Consider the following 27,261-nt stretch of genomic DNA (forward strand, 5'->3'; position numbering starts at 1 on the left):
TGACACCAATCGGTGCACCCTACGTGCTAACGTGCAGTACGTGCTAAAGTCCAACCTCAGAACATAAATGAAAAAAATGTAAACCTGCAACACATGTAATTGAGATCCAGCTGTAGATGGTGTTTTTGACATACACTACATGACCAACAATATGTGGACACCTGCTCGTCGAACATCTCATTCCAAAATTATGGGAATTAATATGGAGTTGGTGCCCGCTTTACTGCCATAACAGCCTCTACTCTTCTGGGAAGGCTTTCCACTAGATGTTGGAACATTGCTGCAGGGACTTGCTTCCATTCAGCCACAAGAGCATTAGGGAGGTCAGGCACTCATGTTAGGAGATAAGGCCTGGCTCGCAGTCGCCGTTCCAATTAATCCCAAAGGTGTTCGATGGGGTTGAGGTCAGGGCTCTGTGCAGGCCAGTCAATTCTTCCACACCGATCTCGACCAACCGTTTCTGAATGGACTTCGCTTTGTGCACGGGGGGCAATGTCATGCTGAAACAGGAAATGGCCTTCCCCAAACTGTTGCCACAAAGTTGGAAGCACAGAATCGCCTAGAATTTCATTGTATGCTGTAGTGTTAAGATTTCTCTTCACTGGCCTAGCCCGAACCATGAAAAACAGCCCCAGACCATTATTCCTCCTCCACCAAATTTTACAGTTGGCACAATGCATTGGGGCAGGTAGCGTTCTCCTGGTATCCGCTAAACCCAGATTAGTCCGTCGGACTGCCAGATGGTGACGTGTGATTCATCACTTCAGAGAACGCGTTTCCACTGCTCCAGAGTCCAATGGCGGTGAGCTTTACGCCAATCCAGCCGACACTTGGCATTGCTCATGGTGATCTTAGGTTTGTGTGTGAATGCTCGGCCAAGGAAACCCATTTCATGAAGCTCCCGACGAACAGCTCTTGTGCTGACGTTGCTTCCAGAGGCAGTTTGGAACTCGGTACTGAGCATGGTTGTGTGCTCAATTTTATACACTTGTCAGGAATGGGTGTGGCTGAAATAGCCGAATCCACTCATTTGAAGGGGTGTCCACATACTTTTGTATATATAGTGTATGTAAATAAGAAATCGGAGAATGGACAAAAAGAAACAGAAATTATGTGACGATATAACATTTCATGCCAAATACTGTCCACTGCTGCAGCCTGAATGGGAAATGGTCTGAGTTTAGATGTTTTCAAAGAAGGCAGTGAATGGGGTCAGCAACCCCAAAACTGCTACAGTGTGACTGACATCATTTGACCCAGTTCGGTGCAACAAGACTCCCACTTAACCACTCGCTCTGTCCCCCTCTCCCTCCTCCCCCGCTCTTTCCAGGTGCGTCTCCTCTACTGCTCCCAGGAGGAGGCCGCTCTGATCTTCAAGGCGGCCTGGTCCTCGGGTCAGGCCGGACACTCCCACATGTGGTTCGCCGTGGGGCCAGCCCTGTCCGGCCTTGGCCTGGAGGGCCTCCCCAAAGCCCTGTTCGCAGTGCGGCCGCAGGGCTGGAGAGACGAGCCCCGTCGGAGGATTGCCAAAGGGGTGTCTGTGCTAACCCACGGAGCCATGGCTCTGAGGAAGGAGTACGGCTGGGCCCGAGGGCCACACTACTTCGCAGGCAACTGCCAGACAGATGGCAACCAGACGCAAAGGGTGCCAGACAGGATCAGGTGAGGACAGCGTTATGTGTTCCTTCAGAACTTCTCCTTCAGAACTTCTCCTTCAGAACTTCTCCTCTGTGGCGGAGGAGTGTCACTTGCTACTGCTGGCTGCTCCTTTCTCTCTCTCGCTCTCTGCTTCTTTCTCGCCATCTCCTTCTCTCTCTATTTCTCTGCCTGCCTCTTTCTGTCCATCTGCTTCTCTCTATCCTCAGTGTGTCTATGCCTTTCCTTGTCTCTCTTCTCTTTCTCCCCCCTCTCACTTTCCATCTCTTCCTCTCTCTCTCGGTCTGCCTTACTCTGTCGTCTGTGATTCTCTCTCTGTCGGTCTCTGCCCCCCCCTCTCTCTCTCTCTCTCTCTCTCTTTCTCTGTTTCTCCCCCTTGTCTACCTCTCTCTCCCCATCAACAGCTGGAACACCTCTACCCCTCTCTCGTACTTTCTCTCTCTCTCCCTCTCTCATTGTCTCTCTCTCTCTCTCTCTCCATGACTGGTTCCCGGTTGTGTATGAGAAGTCGCTGTATCTCCCTCCTCCTGTCTTTTGCTGCCTGTCAGCCGTGTCTCATAGTTGACTCCTCCAAGTCCCTCTCATGTCGTTCATTCAGTACACTTGGCTGAAAGATAGATGAGCCATGTGTACATGCGTGTCCGTCCATATAGAGTACGTGTCAGAATAAAGTCATGAGCCATGTTCCTGTGTTGAATTAACAATGCGTGAACCTTGTTCATTTGTGAATCAAGTTAAAGATACAAGCCTTGTTGAGTCCCTGCTAATCAAGTTGAAGATACAAGCCTTGTTGAGACCCGGCGAATCAAGTTGAAGATACAAGCCTTGTTGAGTCCCTGCGAATCAAGTTGAAGATACAAGCCTTGTTGAGTCCCTGCTAATCAAGTTGAAGATGCGTGACTTTTCTACGTGAATCAAGCTAGATTTCTTTTAAACATGAGTTTAAAATAAACCCCGTAAGCAACGTTAACTTATTAATAACAGTTCTGTAGTGGGGCCACCTGAGTGGTGAGGCGGTCTAAGGCACCGCATCGCAGTGCTTGAGGCACCCGGGTTCAATTCCCTGTCTGTGTCGCAACTGACCGGGAGTCCCATAGGGCGGTGCACAATTGGCCGAGGGGGGTTCATTGGAGGGTGATAAGAAGTGCGGTTTGGTGGGTTATGTTTCGGAGGAACCATGACTCGACCTTCGCCTCTCCCAAGGCCGTTGGGGAGTTTCAGCAATGAGACAAGATTGTAATTGGGGAGATAAAGGGGATAAAATACACCCCCCCCACAAAATGTTTTAATCCAGCTCTTTAGCAATGAGGTTTGTGCAGTAAGCTATAGGCCCAAGACTCTTGAATTGCCCTGCCAATGTTGTTCTTCTCAGACCAATTTGAAATTATATTTAAAAGAATAATGGTATATGATCATATGATAATTTGTTGTATTACTTGTGAGGCACAGCATAATAATTAGCTTCTTATTTTTTTTACTGGACTGATGGCCTGATTCTGACACAGCCTTCTAGCTGATGGCAAAACTCAAGTCACACTGCATTATTTTTTGCCTCATGCGCCAATTCATGTTGTTACTCCTTTGACCAGAGAAAGTCGGAACACGTTGATATACTCGTTAATTGCAGCTGCAGTGCTGGTTGTAGCGTCAGTGGAAGTAGGAAGATTGTGCATTTTGTGGCTTGTAAAAGTGTTGACAGTGCTGAATAACTTAAACATGAAATTACTCGTCAAAACATCCGCTCTTGCTGTATTCTTCTTTTTACAGTCTATGGCTCGAGGAAACTGTGCAGACACGGTGATCTGAGCTATCTGAATAGCCAGCGGTAGGCCTGTAGGTGCACTTGATTTGCTCCCTGGGCCTGCCGGGTAGGCGGAGTTCTACCTTCAGACACATGAAATGGTTCAAATTGGGAACACTTACCTACCACCAATGGCGCGAAACAAATAACAAATTGAAGAACGCAAGGCTTTATCATTGTTTTTTACAGAAATGTTTGGTGATCAACTAGGAATTCCTTGGAGATGACCAGTCGATTGGGACCGGTTGGTGACCACTGGGCTAGGATTAAGTTTAGGGTAAGGGTCAGGGTCAGGGTCAGGGTTAGGGTTAGTAGGCTGTTAGTTGAAAAGAGAGGGTCAGGGTCAGGGTTAGTAGGCTGTTTGTTGAAAAGAGAGGGTCAGGGTCTGGGTTAGTAGGCTGTTTGTTGAAAAGAGAGGGTCAGGGTCAGGGTTAGTAGGCTGTTTGTTGAAAAGAGAGGGTCAGGGTCAGGGTCTGGGTTAGTAGGCTGTTTGTTGAAAAGAGAGGGTCAGGGTCAGGGTCAGGGTCTGGGTTAGTAGGCTGTTTGTTGAAAAGAGACTGATAGTCTGTAGATACAGTGCCTTCAGAAAGTATTCATACCCCTTTCCTTATTCCACATTTTGTTGCGCTACAGCCTCAATTCAACATTGATATTGTTTGTCCCCCATCTACACAACCTACTCCATGATGACAAAGTGTTGGCAATGTTGACAAAATGTTGGCAGTGTTATTGAAAATGAAATACTGAAATATCAAATTTACATAATTATTCAAACCCCTGAGTTATTATGTTGTAGGAGCACCTTTGGCACCAGTTACAGCTGTGAGTCTTTCTGGGTAAGTCTCTAAGAGCTTTCCACACCTTGGTTGTGCAACATTTGTCCATTACTTATTTCAAAACTCTTCAAGCTCTGTCAAATTGGTTGTTGATCATTGCGAGACAATAATGTTCAGGTCTTGCCGTATATTTCCAAGCAGATTTAAGTCAAAACTGTAACTCAGCCACTCAAGAACATTCACTGTCTTCTTGGTAATCAACTACATTGTAGATTTTGACCTTGTGTTTTAGGTTGTTGTCCTGCTGAAATGTGAATTCATCTCCCAGTGTCTGGTGGAAAGCAGACTGAACCAGGTTTGCCTGTGCTTAGCTCCAGTCTGTTCATTTGTTATCCTGAAAAACTGCCCAGTCCTTAGTGATTACAAGCTTTTCATTGCGCGATGCAGACACCACTATAATTTAAAGTAGGGAGAGTGGTTGTATTGTGTTCTATTTCATTTGCCCCAAACATAACACTTTTGTATTCAGGACAAAAAGTGAATTGCTTTGCCACATTTTCTGCAGTATTACTTTAGTGCCTTGTTGCAAACTGACGGCATGTTTAGGGAAAATTGTATTCTGTACAGGCGTCCTTCTTTTCACTCAGTGAATTAGGTTAGTATTGCAGAGTAACTACAATGTTGTTTATCCATCCTCAGTTTTCTCCTATCACAGCCATTAAATTCTGTAACGAAACCCTGTAACTGTTTTAGTCACCATGGGCCTCATGGTGAAATCCCCGAGCGGTTGACTTCCTCTCCGACAACGGAGTTAGGAAGGACGCCTGTATCTTTGCAGTGACTGGGTGTATTGATACACCATCTAAAGTGTAATTAATAACTTCACGATGCCTAAAAGGATATTCAATGCCTGCCTTTTTTACCAAATGTTTTATCCAATAGGAGGTCTTCTTTGCGAGCCATTGGAAGACATCGCTGGTCTTTGTGGTTGAATCTGTGTTTGAAATTCACTGCTCGACTCAGGGACCTTACACACAGAGTGCAACTTATTGTGCGACTTTTTAAGATGTTTTTTTTTTTTACTCCTGAACGAATTTAGGCTTACCATAACAAAGCGGTTGGATACTTATCGACAAGACATTTAAGCTTTTCATTTTGAATTCATTTGTAAAAATGTCTAAAAACACAATTCTTCCACTGACGTTATTACCGAAAACCTGACGTTAATTACAACAACAAAAAAATCTCAATTGAATCCATTTTAAATCCAGTCTGTAACACAACAAAATGTGGGAAAAGTCAAGGGGTGTGAGTGCTTTCTGAAGGCACTATAGTCTATAGAGCATCTACAGATGGACTATCCAAATAAAGTCTAACCAAAAAAAAAAAAAATGAATATCCACTTACTGTTCATTCATTGTTAACGTATCAGCTATAATGGGTCTCTTTTAATGCATTTCTTTGACCAGTCAGGGTAATACTACAATTATCTACCTCCCACCACTCTCCCCTCTTTATCTCACAATAATTATTCCTGCATCCCCTTCTGAACCTCTCTGCTCCTCTCTTATCCCTTCACCCCTCCCTCTGTCTCTCCCACTGCTCTGCTCCTCTCTTATCCCTTCACCCCTCCCTCCTCCCTCTGTCTCTCCCACTGCTCTGCTCCTCTCTTATCCCTTCACCCCTCCCTCCTCCCTCTGTCTCTCCCACTGCTCTGCTCCTCTCTTATCCCTTAACCCCTCCCCCTCCCTCTGTCTCTCCCACTGCTCTGCTCCTCTCTTATCCCTTCACCCCTCCCTCCTCCCTCTGTCTCTCCCACTGCTCTGCTCCTCTCTTATCCCTTCACCCCTCCCTCCTCCCTCTGTCTCTCCCACTGCTCTGCTCCTCTCTTATCCCTTCACCCCTCCCTCTGTCTCTCCCACTGCTCTGCTCCTCTCTTATCCCTTCACCCCTCCCTCCGTCTCTCCCACTGCTCTGCTCCTCTCTTATCCCCTCCCTCCTCCCTCTGTCTCTCCCACTGCTCTGCTCCTCTCTTATCCCCTCCCTCCTCCCTCTGTCTCTCCCACTGCTCTGCTCTTTATGCTTTGTTTTTATTCCGCCATTCAATTTCATCCTCAATCTAATCTCATTCTCTCTCCCCTCCGTCCCATCCCCGCTCCTTCCCTCCCACGCTCTCCCATATTATTGTCAGTTCGCAGCCCTCTCTCTCCTCTCTTTCTCCCTGGCTCGCTCTCTTTTTCTCATCACTCCCCCTTCTCTTTCCTCCCTCCCCCTCTCTCTTCCCTTGGCCCGACTTTAAAAGGGATCTGATGCGGCATCGTTTTACATGTAAATTGGATAATTGGTTATGGTGGTGTAATGCAAGGTAGAAATATCGGAGGCGGTTACACACAGCCGCAAACAGCCCCCCCACCACCACCACCACCACCACTAGGCCCGTCCAGTTTCCTTCTAATGAAGAAGCTGGCATCCGTAAGGCATGGGAGAATCTAATAAAGAGGGCACATACTAATGTAGCTCAAAAGAGAGTACATTAAAATCCGACTGAATGTTTAAACAGCTAGTCATCCCCCCCAAACCCTCCATCCCTTCTCTCTCTCTCTCTCTCTCTCTCTCTCTCTCTCTCTCTCTCTCTCTCTCTCTCTCTCTCTCTTTCCCTCTCTGCCTATCCTCTCGCTCTCTCTATCCCTGACTCCTCTCTCTGTCTGAAAGCGTTAGCCATTATGAGTTGTCTTTGTTTCCGACACGGGAGACAAATCTACATTCAAATAGTCCGCAGCGTCTGGTTGTTTGTTCACCTCACAATGTTCGGCATCAGAGGAAACACATGTAATGTCAATGACTGTGTGTCGCCATGACAACATGGCACTCACCAAGAGCAATCAGTGGCATTGCAGAGTTGAAGTGAATGCTAACATTGTCTTTTTTTTCATCAAATAAGAAAGGCAACATCCATACGGTGAGATGAATAGTTATTGGTCAGCAGATCTCTTTTCTTCCCCCTAAGCCATAAAAGGATCATTTGAATGTAGAATAGAGACCAAGGGCGTTTCCTACGTTAATTTCTCTATGCTTGGGTCAGTGTTCTCTTCGTGGACTTGCTTTGACGAATCGCGTGTGACCGTGATTGTGTGTATTAGGGTATGGGTGTGGGTGTCGTTAAAAAAAAGTCATGAAACCCTTTATGTCTTCTTCACACAGCCCTTCCTGTATAAGGCCCTCTAGCTCATTTGTATTGCATTGCATTACTTTGCATGGCATCATTGCCCGTTTTATGTACAGTAGCAACAGGATGGATATGAAAAGCAACATAGCCCAAAGCCACACCATAGGGCTCCAGCCAGTCTGACCATGTGCCGGGATGCATATAATTCCTCCGACTGTATGATATTGAAAAACCCATCAATTATAAATCATAGTTCAGCTCATTTCTCTTGGGAAGTCAACGAGAGGGCAGTGTTTAAGGCGTAAATAAAAAATCTCATATTGTGTAGTAGGCTTTTTATGTGACAGCCTCGTATAAATAATGGCCAAAATAAATAGGAAAGTGGAAAATGAAATGAGGGCATCTTCAATCAACAATTGCTGCATCATGAAAACAAGAAAGCGCTGCCGACAAATTCCAAATGCCTTTGGAAAGGACAGGAGAGAAAAACAAAACCGGTGTTGGGTTTTTTAACATTCTATCTGACTGGCGGCGTCCTCTGTGAATGGGGCTTTTAGGTGCAGTGTTGTCATGGTGACACAGAAGCATCTCAGACTCTGCCACAGACGGACTACCCCTAACAGCAAAATATTCCACATGAAAGCCAACAACTAGTGTGGTTTGCTTCATAGCTTGTACCCCTGATTATCAGAGTGGGGCTAGGAAGCCATTAGCACTCTCGATATCAAAGAGTTACAGATGCGTTGAAGATTAGGGAAAATGGCCTGCCTACCATACCTCTCTGCATACCGCAGTCGTTGCAAGTCCCAAACACTCACACACACTGCACAGTATCCATGTGATATTCAGAAACGACCTGCCTTTTTGTAGAACTCTGGTTACTCTACAGCGCCTCTCTTGAGAGGCAAGTTCACATGTTTGGTTCATCAAGTCCTTGATTTACTTCATGTCAAGTCGCTTGCCTGTAACTGTACATGGCTGGAACATAATAACAAGCAGCTTGCCTGTAACTGTACATGACTGGAACATAATAACAAGCGGCTTGCCTGTAACTGTACATGACTGGAACATAATAACAAGCAGCTTGCCTGTAACTGTACATGACTGGAACATAATAACAAGCAGCTTGCCTGTAACTGTACATGACTGGAACATAATAACAAGCAGCTTGCCTGTAACTGTACATGACTGGAACATAATAACAAGCAGCTTGCCTGTAACTGTACATGACTGGAACATAATAACAAGCCGCTTGGGACATAGGCACTACACTAGAGATCTCTAACAGCCCACCTGCAGCCTGCTGTCTCTCACCCTGCCACTCTGCCACTCTGCCACTCTGCCACCCTGCCACTCTGCCACTCTGCCACTCTGCCACTCTGCCACCCTGCCACTCTGCCACCCTGCCACTCTGCCACTCTGCCACCCTGCCACCCTGCCACTCTGCCACCCTGCCACCCTGCCACTCTGCCACCCTGCCACCCTGCCACTCTGCCACCCTGCCACTCTGCCACCCTGCCACTCTGCCAACCTGCCACCCTGCTGCTCTGCCACCCTGCCACTCTGCCACCCTGCCACCCTGCCACTCTGCCACCCTGCCACTCTGCCACCCTGCTACTCTGCCACTCCCCCCCTTCCATTTGTTGTAGCTTGCAGCTGAAGACTCATGGAAGATACATGACAAAAGTATGTGGACACCGGCTCATCGAACATTTCATTCCAAAATCATGGGCATTAACGTGGAGTTGGTCCCCCCCTTTGCTGCTATGACAGCCTCCACTCTTCTGGGAAGGCTTAGGGCGAGATGTTGTAGCATTGCTGCGGGGACTTGCTGCCGTTCGGCAACAAGAGCATCGGTGAGGTCGGGCACTGATGTTGGGCAATTAGGCCTGGCCTAATTGGCCTGGCGAGCTTTACACCACTCTCGCCGACGCTTGGCATTGCGCATGGTGATCTTATGCTTGTGTGCAGCTTCTCGGCCATGGAAACCCGTTTCATGAAGCTCCCGACGAACAGTTATTGTGCTAACTTTGCTTCCAGAGGCAGTTTGGAACTCGGTAGTGAGTGTTGCAACCGAGGACAGATGATTTTTACACGCTACACGATTTAGCACTCGGCGTTCCCGTTCTGTGAGCTTATGTGGCCTACCACTTTGCGGCTGAACCTGTTGTTGCTCCTAGAAGTTTCCACTTCACAATAAGAGCACTTACAGTTGACCTGGGCAGCTCTAGCAGGGCAGAAATTTTGATGAACTGACTTGTTGGAAAGGTGGCATCCTTTGATGGTGCCACATTGAAAGTCACTGAGGTCTTCAGTAAGGCCATTTTAACGCCAACTTTTGTCTATGGAGATTGCATGGCTGTGTGCTCGCTCTCTCTTTCTCTCTGCCACTCTCATTGCCTTCATTGTCACTTCCAGCTAAAAAATGAAGCTTGCTTCTCCATTTCTTTGTTTGTCCGTTTGTCCGTTTGTCCGTCTGTCCGTCTGTCCGTCTGTCCGTCCGTCCGTCCGTCCGTCCGTCTGTCCGTCTGTCCGTCTGTCCGTCTGTCCGTCTGTCCGTCTGTCTGTCTGTCTGTCTGTCTGTCTGTCGTGCCCCTCTATTTCTCTCTGTTTCCCTGTTTCTATTTTTCTCTTTCTGTCTGCCATTCTCTCACTCCAATCCCTGTCTTCCAGGTTCTTCAGTAACATTACGCTGAGTGGCCGGGACTACTCGTTCAACAGTGACGGCTACCTGTCCAATCCAGTGCTGGATGTGATTTCCTACACCGAGGGAAAAGGCTGGGAGGAGGTCAGTGAGTTAGCGCGCTAGCCTCTAATTAGCTGACACGCTCGCTAACCACCATCCCACACCCCATCAAGTCTTGCTAACACATCCACACACACACACACACACACACACACACACACACACACACACACACACACACACACACACACACACACACACACACACACACACACACACACACACACACACACACACACTCTCCCCTCACCTTGCTAACCACACTAACTGCACTATAACAGTCCATCGGATGTGCCTACGTGTACCCCTCCTTCACGTTTTGGAAACCTTGTTAGCTTTCGTTGACAGGCTAACTCGACGTCGAATGCTCATGCCTCAGCTCTCCGTTCACTCCATTCCTGCTGTTTTCAACTAACCTTTCAGTACTCTGTATGTTTACCCACGTCGTTGCCTCAAGGCCTAGCGATTCCATGGATATCCATTCACAACAACCAGAATTTGTTCAGCGTGAATCGTGATATACTCCTTCATACGGTGGTAGAAAAAGTCCCCAAATGTCATACTTGAGTAGAATTAAAGATGTCTTCGTAGAAAATGACTCAAGTAAAGGTGAATGTCATCCATTAAAATACTACTGGGTAAAAGTCTAAAATTATTAGGTTTTAAGTATACATACGTGTCAAAAGTAAATGTAATTGCTAAAATATACTTAAGTGTCGAAAGTTCAACTATTAATAATTTCAAATTCCTTATATTAAGCAAACCAGATGGCAAGATGCTCTTGTTTTTTACGGATAGCCAGGGGCACACTCCAACACTCAGACATCATTTACAAACCAAGCATGTGTGTTTAGTGATTCCACCAGATCGTCTGTAGGGATGACCAGGGATGTCCAAGTGTGTGTCATTTTTCCTGTCCTGCTCAGCATTCAAAATTGAAAATAGTACTTTTGGGTGTCAGGGAAAACATATGGAGTAAAAAGTACATTATTTTCTTTAGGCGTGTAGTAAAGTAAAAGTTGTCCAAAATATAAATAGTCAAGTAAAGTATAGACACCCCCCAAAAAACATCTTAAGTAGTACTTTAAAGTATTTAAAAAAAAAACGTAATTACTTTACACCACTGCCTCCATACTGTCAGTGTCAAGGTGGGCTAATCTGACCCAGTTGCAGCTGAACGATAACATGGTCCCTGTGGTGGGGCTCCTTCAGTTCATTTCCCATCTCCTCCGAGTATATTTACTGAGCACTCTGGGCTCAGATCAGGTGAGGGGAGTGATCAAGCAGTGGATGATTGAGCTCTGGGACCAGTTTCTGACCCCAGACCATTATATGATGGGAAAGTCAGACCACGTATGATTTACAGTGCGTTCATAGTCTCCATAGTACTGTAACTTACTGTTCCCTATAGTATATCATAACCACAGTTCAAAATATGAAGATAATAATATACAAATGTAGGCCATTCCATTCCATACTAATACATTGTAGCTGGTCATATTCGAACCAGACGACTTCAAGTGACCCCAGAAGGAGAACTGATGAATTGGTGCTTCAGAAAACAGTGACTTACTTCAATTAATTTGTGAATCACTTCAACACGGGTCGCGGTCGCTTCTGGTTTTAATTCCCCCCAGTATGCAGTCTCCTATGTTAGCCTGACCGCTGAGACACTGGAACACCCTCAACGGGTTTAGTACATGCCCCACTTACCACAGTGGTGAACAAAATAGACACTGCGTCGCAGAAAGGTTTCCTTTTTCCACCTCGCGCTCCAGATACTTCCTAAGTGTCTCTGAATGATCTCCCGCAGGTTGGCACGTGGCAGAACGGTGTTCTGGATCTCATCATTCAGCCGTTTTCACGCTACGGCTCCTTCCTCAAGCCGCTGGATGACACCCAGCACCTCAAGGTGGTCACCCTGGAGGAGAGGCCCTTTGTCATTGTGGAGCCAGCCGACCCAGGCACCAACTCCTGCATCCGGGACTCGGTGCCCTGCAGACTACCGCTTAACACCACCAAGTAAGGCCTGCTACTGGGGCAGATGTTTTACCATGACCGACCGTGGTCTAACCATGCAGATGTTATACCATGACCGACCGTGGTCTAACCATTCAGATGTTATACCATGACCGGCCGTGGTCTAACCATGCAGATGTTTTACCATGACCGACCGTGGTCTAACCATGCAGATGTTTTACCATAACCGACCGTGGTCTAACCATGCAGATGTTTTACCATGACCGACCGTGGTCTAACCATGCAGATGTTTTACCATGACCGGCCGTGGTCTAACCATGCAGATGTTTTACCATGACTGGCCGTGGTTTAACCATGCAGATGTTTTACCATGACCGACCGTGGTCTAACCATGCAGATGTTTTACCATGACCGGCCGTGGTCTAACCATTCAGATGTTTTACCATGACCGACCGTGGTCTAACCATTCAGATGTTTTACCATGACCGACCGTGGTCTAACCATTCAGATGTTATACCATGACCGACTGTGGTCTAACCATGCAGATGTTTTACCATGACCGACCGTGGTCTAACCATTCAGATGTTATACCATGACCGACCGTGGTCTAACCATGCAGATGTTTTGCCATGACCGGCCGTGGTCTAACCATTCAGATGTTTTACCATGACCGACCGTGGTCTAACCATGCAGATGTTTTACCATGAACGTCCGTGGTCTAACCATTCAGAGGTTTTACCATGAACGGCCGTGGTCTAACCATTCAGATGTTTTAACCATGACCAACATGTAACCACCGTAGTTTAAATGTTGTAACTATCATAAGTGTAAAGGGGAATTTCATTCAAAAATCGTGGTCGGCAATGTTGATCCTCATTATTCATATAGTTTATTGAGAGTGTGTTTCATATATGGAACTGCCGATCTGCGGCCAACAAGGCAGAGTTCATCTCAGCCTATGCCTCCCTCCAGTCCCTCGACTTCTTGGCACTGACGGAAACATGGATCACCACAGATAACACTGCCACTCCTACTGCTCTCTCTTCGTCCGCCCACGTGTTCTCGCACACCCCGAGAGCTTCTGGTCAGCGGGGTGGTGGCACCGGGATCCTCATCTCTCCCAAGTGGTTATTATTATTATTATTATTATTATATTATTAAGTGGTCATTCTCTCTTTCTCCCCTTACCCATCTGTCTATCGCCTCCTTTGAATTCCACGCTGTCACAGTTACCAGCCCTTTCAAGCTTAACATCCTTATCATTTATCGCCCTCCAGGTTCCCTCGGCGAGTTCATCAATGAGCTTGATGCCTTGATAAGCTCCTTTCCTGAGGACGGCTCACCTCTCACAGTTCTGGGCGACTTTAACCTCCCCACGTCTACCTTTGACTCATTCCTCTCTGCCTCCTTCTTTCCACTCCTCTCCTCTTTTGACCTCACCCTCTCACCTTCCCCCTACTCACAAGGCAGGCAATACGCTCGACCTCATCTTTACTAGATGCTGTTCTTCCACTAACCTCATTGCAACTCCCCTCCAAGTCTCCGACCACTACCTTGTATCCTTTTCCCTCTCACTCTCATCCAACACTTCCCACACTGCCCCTACTCGGATGGTATCGCACCGTCCCAACCTTCGCTCTCTCCCCCGCTACTCTCTCCTCTTCCATCCTATCATCTCTTCCCTCTGCTCAAACCTTCTCCAACCTATCTCCTGATTCTGCCTCCTCAACCCTCCTCTCCTCCCCTTTCTGCATCCTTTGACTCTCTATGCCCCCTATCCTCCAGGCCGGCTCGGTCCTCCCCCCCGCTCCGTGGCTCGACGACTCATTGCGAGCTCACAGAACAGGGCTCCGGGCAGCCGAGGCGGAAATGGAGGAAAACTCGCCTCCCTGTGGACCTGGCATCCTTTCGCTCCCTCCTCTCTACATTTTCCTCTTCTTTCTCTGCTGCTAAAGCCACTTTCTACCACTCTAAATTCCAAGCTTCTGCCTCTAACCCTAGGAAGCTCTTTGCCACCTTCTCCTCCCTCCTGAATCCTCCTCCCCCTCCCCCTCCTCCCTCTCTGCAGATGACTTCATCAACCATTTTGAAAAGAAGGTCGACGACATCCGATCCTCATTTGCTAAGGCAAACGACACCGCTGGTTCTGCTCACACTGCCCTACCCTGTGCTCTGACCTCTTTCTCCCTCTCTCTCCAGATGAAATCTCGCGTCTTGTGACGGCCGGCCGCCCAACAACCTGCCCGCTTGACCCTATCCTCCTCTCTTCTCCAGACCATTTCCGGAGACCTTCTCCCTTACCTCACCTCGCTCATCAACTCATCCCTGACCGCTGGCTACGTCCCTTCCGTCTTCAAGAGAGCGAGAGTTGCACCCCTTCTGAAAAAACCTACACTCGATCCCTCCGATGTCAACAACTACAGACCAGTATCCCTTCTTTCTTTTCTCTCCAAAACTCTTGAACGTGCCGTCCTTGGCCAGCTCTCCCGCTATCTCTCTCAGAATGACCTTCTTGATCCAAATCAGTCAGGTTTCAAGACTAGTCATTCAACTGAGACTGCTCTTCTCTGTATCACGGAGGCGCTCCGCACCGCTAAAGCTAACTCTCTCTCCTCTGCTCTCATCCTTCTAGACCTATCGGCTGCCTTCGATACTGTGAACCATCAGATCCTCCTCTCCACCCTCTCCGAGTTGGGCATCTCCGGCGCGGCCCACGCTTGGATTGCGTCCTACCTGACAGGTCGCTCCTACCAGGTGGCGTGGCGAGAATCTGTCTCCTCACCACGCGCTCTCACCACTGGTGTCCCCCAGGGCTCTGTTCTAGGCCCTCTCCTATTCTCGCTATACACCAAGTCACTTGGCTCTGTCATAACCTCACATGGTCTCTCCTATCATTGCTATGCAGACGACACACAATTAATCTTCTCCTTTCCCCCTTCTGATGACCAGGTGGCGATCGCATCTCTGCATGTCTGGCAGACATATCAGTGTGGATGACGGATCACCACCTCAAGCTGAACCTCGGCAAGACGGAGCTGCTCTTCCTCCCGGGGAAGGACTGCCCGTTCCATGATCTCGCCATCACGGTTGACAACTCCATTGTGTCCTCCTCCCAGAGCGCTAAGAACCTTGGCGTGATCCTGGACAACACCCTGTCGTTCTCAACTAACATCAAGGCGGTGGCCCGTTCCTGTAGGTTCATGCTCTACAACATCCGCAGAGTACGACCCTGCTTCACACAGGAAGCGGCGCAGGTCCTAATCCAGGCACTTGTTATCTCCCGTCTGGATTACTGCAACTCGCTGTTGGCTGGGCTCCCTGCCTGTGCCATTAAACCCCTACAACTCATCCAGAACGCCGCAGCCCGTCTGGTGTTCAACCTTCCCAAGTTCTCTCACGTCACCCCGCTCCTCCGCTCTCTCCACTGGCTTCCAGTTGAAGCTCGCATCCGCTACAAGACCATGGTGCTTGCCTACGGAGCTGTGAGGGGAACGGCACCTCAGTAACTCCAGGCTCTGATCAGGCCCTACACCCAAACAAGGGCACTGCGTTCATCCACCTCTGGCCTGCTCGCATTCCTACCGCTGAGGAAGTACAGTTCCCGCTCAGCCCAGTCAAAACTGTTCGCTGCTCTGGCCCCCCAATGGTGGAACAAACTCCCTCACGACGCCAGGACAGCGGAGTCAATCACCACCTTCCGGAGACACCTGAAACCCCACCTCTTTAAGGAATACCTAGGATAGGATAAGTAATCCTTCTCACCCCCCTTTTAAGATTTAGATGCACTATTGTAAAGTGACTGTTCCACTGGATGTCATAAGGTGAATGCACCAATTTGTAAGTCGCTCTGGATAAGAGCGTCTGCTAAATTACTTAAATGTAAATGTAAATATACAATGCTTTCCTCCACACTAACTAAAAAGGACATAACTCCTAAAAGTATGATGTCACAGGGTTACATACCCTCTCTTCGAGCCATTCAGGGAAAATAATTGGAAAGAATTTGTAAAGATTTAGCATCTGAATTGTGGTAAATAAATAATAAAGCCTTTGAACTTAAAAATGTCTTTATACACTGAAGTGTACAAAACCTTAGGAACAACTGCTCTTTCCATGACATAGACTGACCAAATGAAAGCTATGATCCCTTATTGATGTCACTTGTTAAATCCATGTCAATCAGTGTAGATGAAGGGGAGGAGACAGGTTAAAGGATTTTTAAGCCTTGAGACAACTGAGACATGGATTGTGCATATCTGCCATTCAGAGGGTGAACGGGCAAGACAAAAGACTTAACTGCCTTTGAACAGGGGGAATGGTAGTAGGTGCCAGGCGCACCGGGTTAAGTGTGTCAAGAACTGCAACGCTGCTGGCTCTTTCATGCTCAACAGTTTGCCATGTGTATCAAGAATGGCCCCCCACCCAAAGGACATCCAGCCAACATGACACAACTGTGGGAAGCATTGGAGTCGACATGGGCCAGCATCCCTGTGGAACGCTTTCGACGTCTTGTGGAGTCCGTGCCTCGACAAATCGAGGCTGTTCTGAGGGCAAAAGGGGGTGCAACTCAATAATAGGAAAGTGTTCCTAATGTTTTGCACACTCATAACATGATCATTTGAAATATTAAAAGGTTCCAAACAAAACCTCAAATGTGAACTTTTTGATTGAAGTTTCCCCTTAGAGTAACTTTTTGATTGAAGTTTCCCTTAGAGTAACTTTTTGATTGAAGTTTCCCCTTAGAGTAACTTTTTGATTGAAGTTTCCCTTAGAGTAACTTTCTGATTGAAGTTTCCCCTTAGAATAACTTTCTGATTGAAGTTTCCCCTTAGAGTAACTTTTTGATTGAAGTTTCCCCTTAGAGTAACTTTTTGATTGAAGTTTCCCCTTAGAGTAACTTTTTGATTGAAGTTTCCCCTTAGAGTAACTTTCTGATTGAAGTTTCCCCTTAGAGTAACTTTCTGATTGAAGTTTCCCCTTAGAATAACTTTCTGATTGAAGTTTCCCCTTAGAGTAACTTTCTGATTGAAGTTTCCCCTTAGAGTAACTTTCTGATTGAAGTTTCCCCTTAGAGTAACTTTCTGATTGAAGTTTCCCCTTAGAGTAACTTTTTTGGATGCAGCTTAGTCTAACCGGTAAACACGTGCTTTGCCCGTTTTACTTATTGACATCCTGTGTATTCTCTCTGGTCCTCTTTTATAAACTCTCACTCAGTGTTTCACAGTCTGCCCTGGTCTCTAACGGTCTGATGAGTGTGTTGTGTGTTCCGCCAGTCTGTCTCTGATGCCTGGTAACAAGGCCCGCTGAAAGGTCCATCAATTTGATTTGCTCGGGGAGATTGGCCCATTTTAATCTGCCTACTTTGAACATTCCATTAGAATTTTAAAACCTACACTGGTGGGTTATCACAGTGGGCACACAGGGAGGGATCACACATTGATATTTGCCCAGATGAATGTAGCTTTTGATCTACCATCAGGCCTTTTCTGTCAACTTACCTGTTGTAAAGCTACATGCTTGGAAAGAGTCCACGTATGTCCTGTTAAATCTCCTTGTCCCCCGCTGAGGGTAAACCACACAGAAAAATAGCATTTAATCCTGTTTTAATGCAGTCCTCCTGTCTGTCCTGATGTGCATCCCCTCTCTAAAACTGAGCAGTCCAACTACAGGCAGTATTGATCCAGCTACTACAGCTCTTGCTAATAATTCATACATTCCTCCTTGCCCTACTGTGTCTCCCTTCTGTTTCTCTCTCTCTCCTCTGCCTCTTGTCTCTACCCTCTCCCTCCTTGTCTTTCTCTCCTTCCCTCCCCCTCTCTCTCTCTGTAACCACAGTGTGCCGGTGGATGAGAAATCGTCGAAGCACTGCTGCAAAGGCTTCTGCATTGACGTCCTCAAGCGATTGGCCAAAATAGTGGGCTTCTCCTATGACCTCTACCTGGTGACCAATGGCAGACACGGGAAGAGGGGGAGTGATGGGCAGTGGAATGGCATGGTCGGGGAGGTCAGGGGTCATGCATTTCTTCTTCTCCCTTTCTTTTCATATTCAAAAACCTATTCAAGGAGTACCATGCAATTCCTCCTCTAAATCCCCTAAAAGTAAATGTGGAGACAGAATGAGACTCAGAACTGTCAAATAGATTAGTATTCCCATGGAAGAGTAAGTGGAGTGTTTGGCTTGGAGTCTTGGGCAGATGCCTCGTTATTTCCAGGGAAGCCAATCCCCCTCTGAGGGCCGGGATTAATACGGGTGGTTAACAGAGAAGGGGATGTTATATACCAACACGGCTAAGGGTGTGTTGTTGTACTTACACAGCCACCGGGTACTAGGCTCCTTCTACGAGGTGCCGGTGTCCCTTTTCTCTCGCCGCGAGGCTCCACAGTCGCTCAACTCGCTCTCGGATCTCGTTACCGTAACCATTTCACTACTGAGACAGCTGGAAGTGAGTGCCTGTGAACGTGAATGGGACCGTTTTTTTTCTGTTCCTAACTGCAGTTCCCCTCCCGCCCACCAGGTGGTTTATAAACGGGCCGACATGGCCATTGGCTCCCTGACCGTCAACAAGGAGAGGTCGGAGGTTGTGGAGTTCTCAGTGCCCTTCGTGGAGACAGGCATCAGCGTCATGGTCTCCCGTAGCAACGGCACCGTCTCGCCGTCGGCCTTCCTTGGTGAGCAGGGCTGACTAAGAGCTTATGAAGGGCATATGATGTGCTATGAAGGGGCTATGAAGGGCCTACGATGGGCTGTGAAGGGCTTCTGATGGGCTATGAAGGGTCTATGGTAACACACAACACCTGACAATCCAACCAACAAGGAAAACCTTGATTTCTCTCTCTTGGTTTAGTATCAAAGTTGTCAAGCAATGTTTCACAGGCTTCTCAAATAAAATCCATAAACCCATTCAGTATTCCAATGGGCTATGTCGCTCCTCGGTAATGAATGGTGAAAATATTTCAGAGTAAAATATGTCTCGAAGGTAACGCCTCGACATTTCAAATCGCCTTAGCGTAATTCTAGTCTTTGTTCAACCATGTAGAGAGACTCAGTCTGTTTTTCTTTTGAAGCCAGAAGGAGACTAGTATCAGCTACATTTACGCCTTTACTAGACTATGGGGATACTTTATATATGAATGCTTCCGCTCAGTGTTTGACATCCATGGCACTTAGAGATTTATTTTAAACTGCAAAACCCTTACGCACCACTGCACTTTGTATACCAGGGTTGGCTGGCCTTCTCTAGTCACTCGTAGGCTCAGTCACTGGTATACTCTTGGGTTTACCACCTTTTTATTTGGGAATTTTTATTGTTCAGAAATGTGGTGGGTCGTCTCTTCGTTCGCTGGACTTCATCCTGCAAACTGTTCCAAATGTCCGAACTGAATTTGGTAAAAGGGCTTTCATGTACTCTGCGCCATTGTCTTGGAACGCCTTACAAAATACTTTTAAACTGGAAGAACTTGTCCCGATTGGTGTTTTTAAATCACTGATGAAGGATTTTGAGGCTGATTCCCTGACCTGTCAATGTTTTTAATTTGCTGTTTTTTAAAAAATGTTATACTCTTGTGAATTCAATGGTTTTTACTAGATTACATGTAGTTTTTCATGGTGTCTGTCTGTAGTTTTTTGTAATGACTTGGTGCTGCCTATCTTGGCCAGGGCGCTCTTGAAAAATGACTTTAATCTCAATGAGCCCTTCCTGGTTAAATAAAGTCTGCAAACAAGGCAGACATTTTAATCCTACAGCTGTCGATTGAGACTGGATGGTACGTTTAAATCTGCAGCCGGATCTTAGATTATACAGTGTGAAATGCACCGAGGTAATGGCAGCTCATTAGATATGACTCAGTAGTACACAGCAATCTGGCCATTGGAGACGGCTGTGCTGGACGTAAAACGAGCTAGTTCAGGTATGAAGTCAAACAACACAGGCTGGATGTCGTCTTAGTTTCAGACACTCAAACAGCACAGACTGGATGTAGTCTTAGTTTCAGACACTCAAACAACACAGACTGGATGTAGTCTTAGTTTCAGACACTCAAACAGCACAGGCTGGATGTCGTCTTAGTTTCAGACACTCAAACAACACAGACTGGATGTAGTCTTAGTTTCAGACACTCAAACAACACAGACTGGATATAGTCTTCGCTTCAGACACTCAAACAACACAGACTGGAAGTCGTCTTAGTTTCAGACACTCAAACAACACAGACTGGATGTCGTCTTAGTTTCAGACACTCAAACAACACAGACTGGATGTCGTCTTAGTTTCAGACACTCAAACAACACAGACTGGATGTCGTCTTAGTTTCAGACACTCAAACAACACAGACTGGATGTCGTCTTAGTTTCAGACACTCAAACAACACAGACTGGATGTAGTCTTAGTTTCAGACACTCAAACAACACAGACTGGATGTCGTCTTAGTTTCAGACACTCAAACAACACAGACTGGATGTAGTCTTAGTTTCAGACACTCAAACAGCACAGGCTGGATGTCGTCTTAGTTTCAGACACTCAAACAACACAGACTGGATGTAGTCTTAGTTTCAGACACTCAAACAACACAGACTGGATATAGTCTTCGCTTCAGACACTCAAACAACACAGACTGGAAGTCGTCTTAGTTTCAGACACTCAAACAACACAGACTGGATGTAGTCTTCGCTTCAGACACTCAAACAACACAGACTGGATGTCGTCTTAGTTTCAGACACTCAAACAACACAGACTGGATGTCGTCTTAGTTTCAGACACTCAAACAACACAGACTGGATGTCGTCTTAGTTTCAGACACTCAAACAACACAGACTGGATGTAGTCTTAGTCTCAAACAACACAGACTGGATGTCGTCTTAGTTTCAGACACTCAAACAACACAGACTGGATGTAGTCTTAGTTTCAGACACTCAAACAACACAGACTGGATGTAGTCTTAGTTTCAGACACTCAAACAACACAGACTGGATGTAGTCTTAGTTTCAGACACTCAAACAACACAGGCTGGATGTAGTCTTAGTTTCAGACACTCAAACAACACAGACTGGATGTCGTCTTAGTTTCAGACACTCAAACAACACAGACTGGATGTAGTCTTAGTTTCAGGCACTCAAACAACACAGACTGGATGTAGTCTTAGTTTCAGACACTCAAACAACACAGGCTGGATGTCGTCTTAGTTTCAGACACTCAAACAGCACAGACTGGATGTAGTCTTAGTTTCAGACACTCAAACAACACAGACTGGATGTAGTCTTAGTTTCAGACACTCAAACAACACAGACTGGATGTAGTCTTCGCTTCAGACACTCAAACAACACAGACTGGAAGTCATCTTAGTTTCAGACACTCAAACAACACAGACTGGATGTCGTCTTAGTTTCAGACACTCAAACAACACAGACTGGATATCGTCTTAGTTTCAGACAATCAAACAACACAGACTGGATGTCGTCTTAGTTTCAGACACTCAAACAACACAGACTGGATGTCGTCTTAGTTTCAGACACTCAAACAACACAGGCTGGATGTAGTCTTAGTTTCAGACACTCAAACAACAGAGACTGGATGAAGTCTTAGTTTCAGACACTCAAACAACACAGGCTGGATGTAGTCTTAGTTTCAGACACTCAAACAACACAGGCTGGATGTCGTCTTAGTTTCAGACACTCAAAAAACAGAGACTGGATGTAGTCTTAGTTTCAGACACTCAAACAACACAGACTGGATGTAGTCTTAGTTTCAGACACTCAAATAACAGAGACTGGATGTATTCTTAGTTTCAGACACTCAAACAACACAGACTGGATGTCGTCTTAGTTTCAGACACTCAAACAACAGAGACTGGATGTAGTCTTAGTTTCAGACACTCAAACGACACAGACTGGATGTAGTCTTAGTTTCAGACACTCAAACAACACAGACTGGATGTCGTCTTAGTTTCAGTCACTCAAACAACACAGACTGGATATCGTCTTAGTTTCAGACACGCAAACAACACAGGCTGGATGTCGTCTTAGTTTCAGACACTCAAACAACAGAGACTGGATATCGTCTTAGTTTCAGACACTCAAACAACACAGACTGGATATCGTCTTAGTTTCAGACACTCAAACAACAGAGACTGGATATCGTCTTAGTTTCAGACACTCAAACAACACAGGCTGGATGTAGTCTTAGTTTCAGACACTCAAACAACACAGGCTGGATGTAGTCTTAGTTTCAGACACTCAAACAACACAGACTGGATGTAGTCTTGGTTTCAGACACTCAAACAACACAGGCTGGATGTAGTCTTAGTTTCAGACACTCAAATAACAGAGACTGGATGTATTCTTAGTTTCAGACACTCAAACAACACAGACTGGATGTCGTCTTAGTTTCAGACACTCAAACAACACAGACTGGATGTAGTCTTAGTTTCAGACACTCAAATAACAGAGACTGGATGTATTCTTAGTTTCAGACACTCAAACAACACAGACTGGATGTCGTCTTAGTTTCAGACACTCAAACAACACAGGCTGGATGTAGTCTTAGTTTCAGACACTCAAACAACACAGGCTGGATGTAGTCTTAGTTTCAGACACTCAAACAACACAGGCTGGATGTAGTCTTAGTTTCAGACACTCAAACAACACAGGCTGGATGTAGTCTTAGTTTCAGACACTCAAACAACACAGGCTGGATGTAGTCTTAGTTTCAGACACTCAAACAACACAGGCTGGATGTAGTCTTAGTTTCAGACACTCAAACAACACAGGCTGGATGTAGTCTTAGTTTCAGACACTCAAACAACACAGACTGGATGTCGCCTTAGTTTCAGAAACTCAACCAACACAGACTGGATGTCGCCTTAGTTTCAGACACTCAAACAACACAGACTGGATGTCGTCTTAGTTTCAGACACTCAAACAACACAGGCTGGATGTAGTCTTAGTTTCAGACACTCAAACAACACAGGCTGGATGTAGTCTTAGTTTCAGACACTCAAACAACACAGGCTGGATGTAGTCTTAGTTTCAGACACTCAAACAACACAGACTGGATGTCGTCTTAGTTTCAGACACTCAAACAACACAGGCTGGATGTCGTCTTAGTTTCAGACACTCAAACAACACAGGCTGGATGTAGTCTTAGTTTCAGACACTCAAACAACACAGACTGTATTTAGTCTTAGTTTCAGACACTCAAACAACACAGGCTGGATGTCGTCTTAGTTTCAGACACTCAAACAACACAGACTGGATGTCGTCTTAGTTTCAGACACTCAAACGACACAGTCTGGATGTAGTCTTAGTTTCAGACACTCAAACAACACAGACTGGATGTAGTCTTAGTTTCAGACACTCAAACAACACAGACTGGATGTAGTCTTAGTTTCAGACACTCAAACAACACAGGCTGGATGTCGTTTCCCCCCTGAATGATTCATGTCAGACTTATATCTGTCTGTCAACGAAGATTTAGTAGACAGTCTGGACATGTTCTGTATCCAATGGCCACCCAGAAGTTTATTTTATTTTTTACCTCAAGGCCATTTAGTCTGAATAAAGGGTCACTGATTTGATGGTAACCTAAGGGTCATTGGTTTGCTCTTAGTGTGTATTAGCTGGCCAGAGCCCAGAGTAATCTCTTGCCAAGAAAATCTTGGCTCTTCAAGCCTGACTCTTTTTGTAAGGCTGTTTTCTTGAGACCTTCAACCATTTTCTCAACCATCCTGTTTTGACCTTAATATTTTTGATATTGTAGGTTACTCCTCTATGACTAAGGTCAGACAGAATCTGAACCTCCAACAATGATTTAAAGACCATTCCCGATTCCTCGTGTGATAACAAAAACGGCTTCATTTCACTACCATTACAGAGCAATTGCTTCATTGCTTTGTAATAAACATGAATAATTAGTTACATCACAGGTATCCAATCAACATCGTGTTACCACAAAACAATCCCTTTGAATGTCTATCTTTACCTATTTTTAAAAAATGTATATTTTACCTTTATTTAACTAGGCAAGTCAGTTATGAACAAATTCTTACTTTCAATGACGGCCTAGGAACAGTGGGTTATCTGCCTTGTTCAGGGGCAGAACGACAGATTTTTACCTTGACGGCTTGGGGATTCGATGGCACGAGTGTAGTGGTTTGAGAATGGCTTTTTTTTTTGTTGAATTCTCTCCTAGGCTATGTTCCAATGTCAATGCTAGCATACCACTTCGAATGCATGCCTGTAATCTGTCTGTATTGTTAAACACACATCACTTGTTAGTTTTTACATGGCCCAGCAACCCTCTGACATACACAAATGCTCCACCACACACACTTATATATTTAATAAGGCTAGTAAATGCACAATGTGCATCCACTCTTGGATCGAAACTTTGCCCATTTACAAGCCTTATTAAAGGGATGAGGTCGAGCGACCGTCTAATGCGTGTCCAATACATTGTCTGTGTCCCGATTGCACCCTGTTACCTATGTAGTGTACTACTTTTGACGGAGGGCTCAATGGGCTCTACCAAAAAAGTAGTGCACTACAGTGGGGTCCCAAATTATTGACACCCTTGATAAATATGAGCCATTAATGATTGTATAAAATAAATAATTTAAATACTGAGCTATATTGTATTTAAAGAATATATATATATATATTGACACCCCTAAAGGTTCTTATAAATAAAAACGAGTCAAAAGTTGAGTATTTGGTCCCATAATCCTCGCATGCAAGGACTGCATCGTGCTTTACAAACTTGTTGGATGCATTTGCAGTTCGTTTTGGTTGCATTTCAGGTGATTATTGTGTCATTTCGGAGTCACTTTTATTGTCAATAAGAATATAATCTGTTTCTAAACACTTCTACATTCACGTGGATGCTACCATGATTAGGGACAATCCTGAATGAATCGTGAATAATGATGAGTGAGAAAGTTACAGCGGGTCAAAGATCATACCCCCAAGACATGCTAACCTCCCCTGTTGTTGGTAATGGTGAGAAGTGAGCATGTCTTGGGGGATGCTAACCTCCCCTGTTGTTGGTAATGGTGAGAAGTGAGCATGTCTTGGGGGTACGGTCTTTGACCCGAAGTAAACTTCTCACTCATCATTATTCACGATTCATTTAGGATTATCCACATTAACGTAGAAGGGTTTAGGAACATATTCTATTCTTATTTACAATAAAAGTGAATCCAAAATGACACATTACAATATTTACAATGGATTTCTATTGGGCACAAAACAATCTGAAACAAAACCAAAATGCAAAATGTCTCCAACAAGTTCGTAGAGTCACAAGCTTCGTGTAGACGTTGTGTGCTAGGAATATTTGGACCCAATGTAGAATATGGGATCAAATGTAGAAACATGTTGAAAGTATTTTATTTTATACTAATACTGCTCAGAGAAAGAGATTTTGTTTAACAAGTCATATTTTTTTTTCTCAAAAAGGTAGGGGGCAAAATGATTGACACCCCTAGATATTATTTCAAATAAAGTAGTCAAAGGTTTAGTAACCCTTGACTACTTTATTTACAATAATATTTAGGGGGCAAAATGATTGACAACCCTATCTTTTTGAGAAAAAAGGTTCGACTAACTAAATATTTTTCACTAAGCAGTTTTATTAGTATAAAATAATATAATTACACAATTTTTGGGAGCATACAATATAGCTCACGGTTCTGATTATTTATTTTATGCAATCGTTATTGCTCATCTTTATCAAGGGTGTCGATCATTTCGGACCCAACCATATATAGGACATTTTAGGGAACCATTTGGGAAACGTCAATAGCTTCATTCTAAGTAGCAAGCTAGCAACATCCTTGGAACAGAACCCTTGTCTTTCTGATGCGATGTTTCAGAGCCATACAGCCCAGCTGTGTGGGTGATGATGTTCGTCATGTGCCTCTCCGTGGTCGCTGTCACAGTCTTTATTTTCGAGTTCTTCAGTCCCGTCGGCTACAACCGCAGCCTGCAAAGTGCAAAGAGTAAGTCATTTATTACAGTATGGTCATTATTATTTCAGGTTATCACCATTGAAGCAATTGAAGTAGTCGTGATGAGTTTACATACCAGTGTGAGTAGTACCCTGGGGATGTTTCTATTCCATTCAATGTCCATTTCTCTCTCTCCCTGTCTCTCTCTCTCTCTCTCTCTCTCTCTCTCTCGCTCTTTCACTCTCTCTCTCGCTCTCTCTCATTGTCTCTCCCACTCCCCCCTCTCTCTTCCCCCCGACCTCTCTCTATCCAGAGACAGGGGGCTCTAAATTCACCATAGGGAAGTCTATCTGGCTGCTGTGGGCATTGGTCTTCAACAACTCAGTGCCTGTGGAGAACCCCAGAGGAACCACCAGTAAGATCATGGTGCTGGTGTGGGCCTTCTTTGCGGTCATCTTCCTGGCCTCCTACACGGCCAACCTGGCAGCCTTCATGATCCAGGAGGAGTACATCGACACTGTGTCTGGCCTCAGCGACAAGAAGGTGTGTGAGCGAGGAGGCCATTCTGATCCAAGGCCAAGATGGCTATAATGTCTTTTTCCATAGCACAGTGACGCCTCAATTCTTCACACTTCTCCCAATGTGTGCACTTGCACATTACCGGTCTATGGATTTAAAAGCATTGCGTTGGGGAAGGCAGGGCCGGATTCATGCGGGGGCTTACCAGGGCTGTAGCCCCTTGGCCCAGCCCTTTGGGGGGCCCAAGAGGAATCAAACAATTATATATGTTTTACAGTTGAAGTTTACATACACTTAGGTTGGAAATCATTAAAACTCATTTTTCAACCGCTCCATACATTTCTTGTTAACAAACTATAGTTTTGGCAAGTAGGTTAGGACATCTACTTTGTGCATGACACAAGAAATCTTTCCAACAATTGTTTAGACAGATTATTTCACTTATAATTCACTGTATCACAATTCCAGTGGGTCAGAAGTTTACATATACTAAGAGAACCATGAGAAACACCATGAGAAAATTAAAAGAAATCAGCCAAGACTTCAGAACAAAAAATGTGTAGACCTCCACAAGTCTGGTTCATCCTTGGGAGCAATTTCCAAATGCCTGAAGGTACCACGTTCATCTGTACAAAAAATAGTATGCAAGTATAAACACCATATGACCACACAGCCATCA

The 27,261-nt window shown here is 45.5% G+C and overlaps 1 protein-coding gene across 2 annotated transcripts in view; it reads left to right on the top strand.

The window, feature by feature from the left end:
- Positions 1-27,261, top strand: part of LOC118398943 (glutamate receptor ionotropic, NMDA 2D) — a 70,896-nt gene that overhangs the window by 29,139 nt on the left and 14,496 nt on the right. For both annotated transcript variants that reach the window (XM_052471989.1, XM_052471990.1), the window contains 7 exons: positions 1,331-1,662; positions 10,073-10,187; positions 11,959-12,167; positions 17,961-18,129; positions 18,641-18,794; positions 25,989-26,114; positions 26,377-26,606. In XM_052471989.1, coding sequence (XP_052327949.1) covers positions 1,331-1,662; positions 10,073-10,187; positions 11,959-12,167; positions 17,961-18,129; positions 18,641-18,794; positions 25,989-26,114; positions 26,377-26,606 — 1,335 coding nt within the window. The remainder of the gene's footprint in view (positions 1-1,330; positions 1,663-10,072; positions 10,188-11,958; positions 12,168-17,960; positions 18,130-18,640; positions 18,795-25,988; positions 26,115-26,376; positions 26,607-27,261) is intronic.

Source organism: Oncorhynchus keta, chromosome 20 (assembly GCF_023373465.1).
Source record: "Oncorhynchus keta strain PuntledgeMale-10-30-2019 chromosome 20, Oket_V2, whole genome shotgun sequence".
NCBI classification, from domain to species: domain Eukaryota; kingdom Metazoa; phylum Chordata; class Actinopteri; order Salmoniformes; family Salmonidae; genus Oncorhynchus; species Oncorhynchus keta.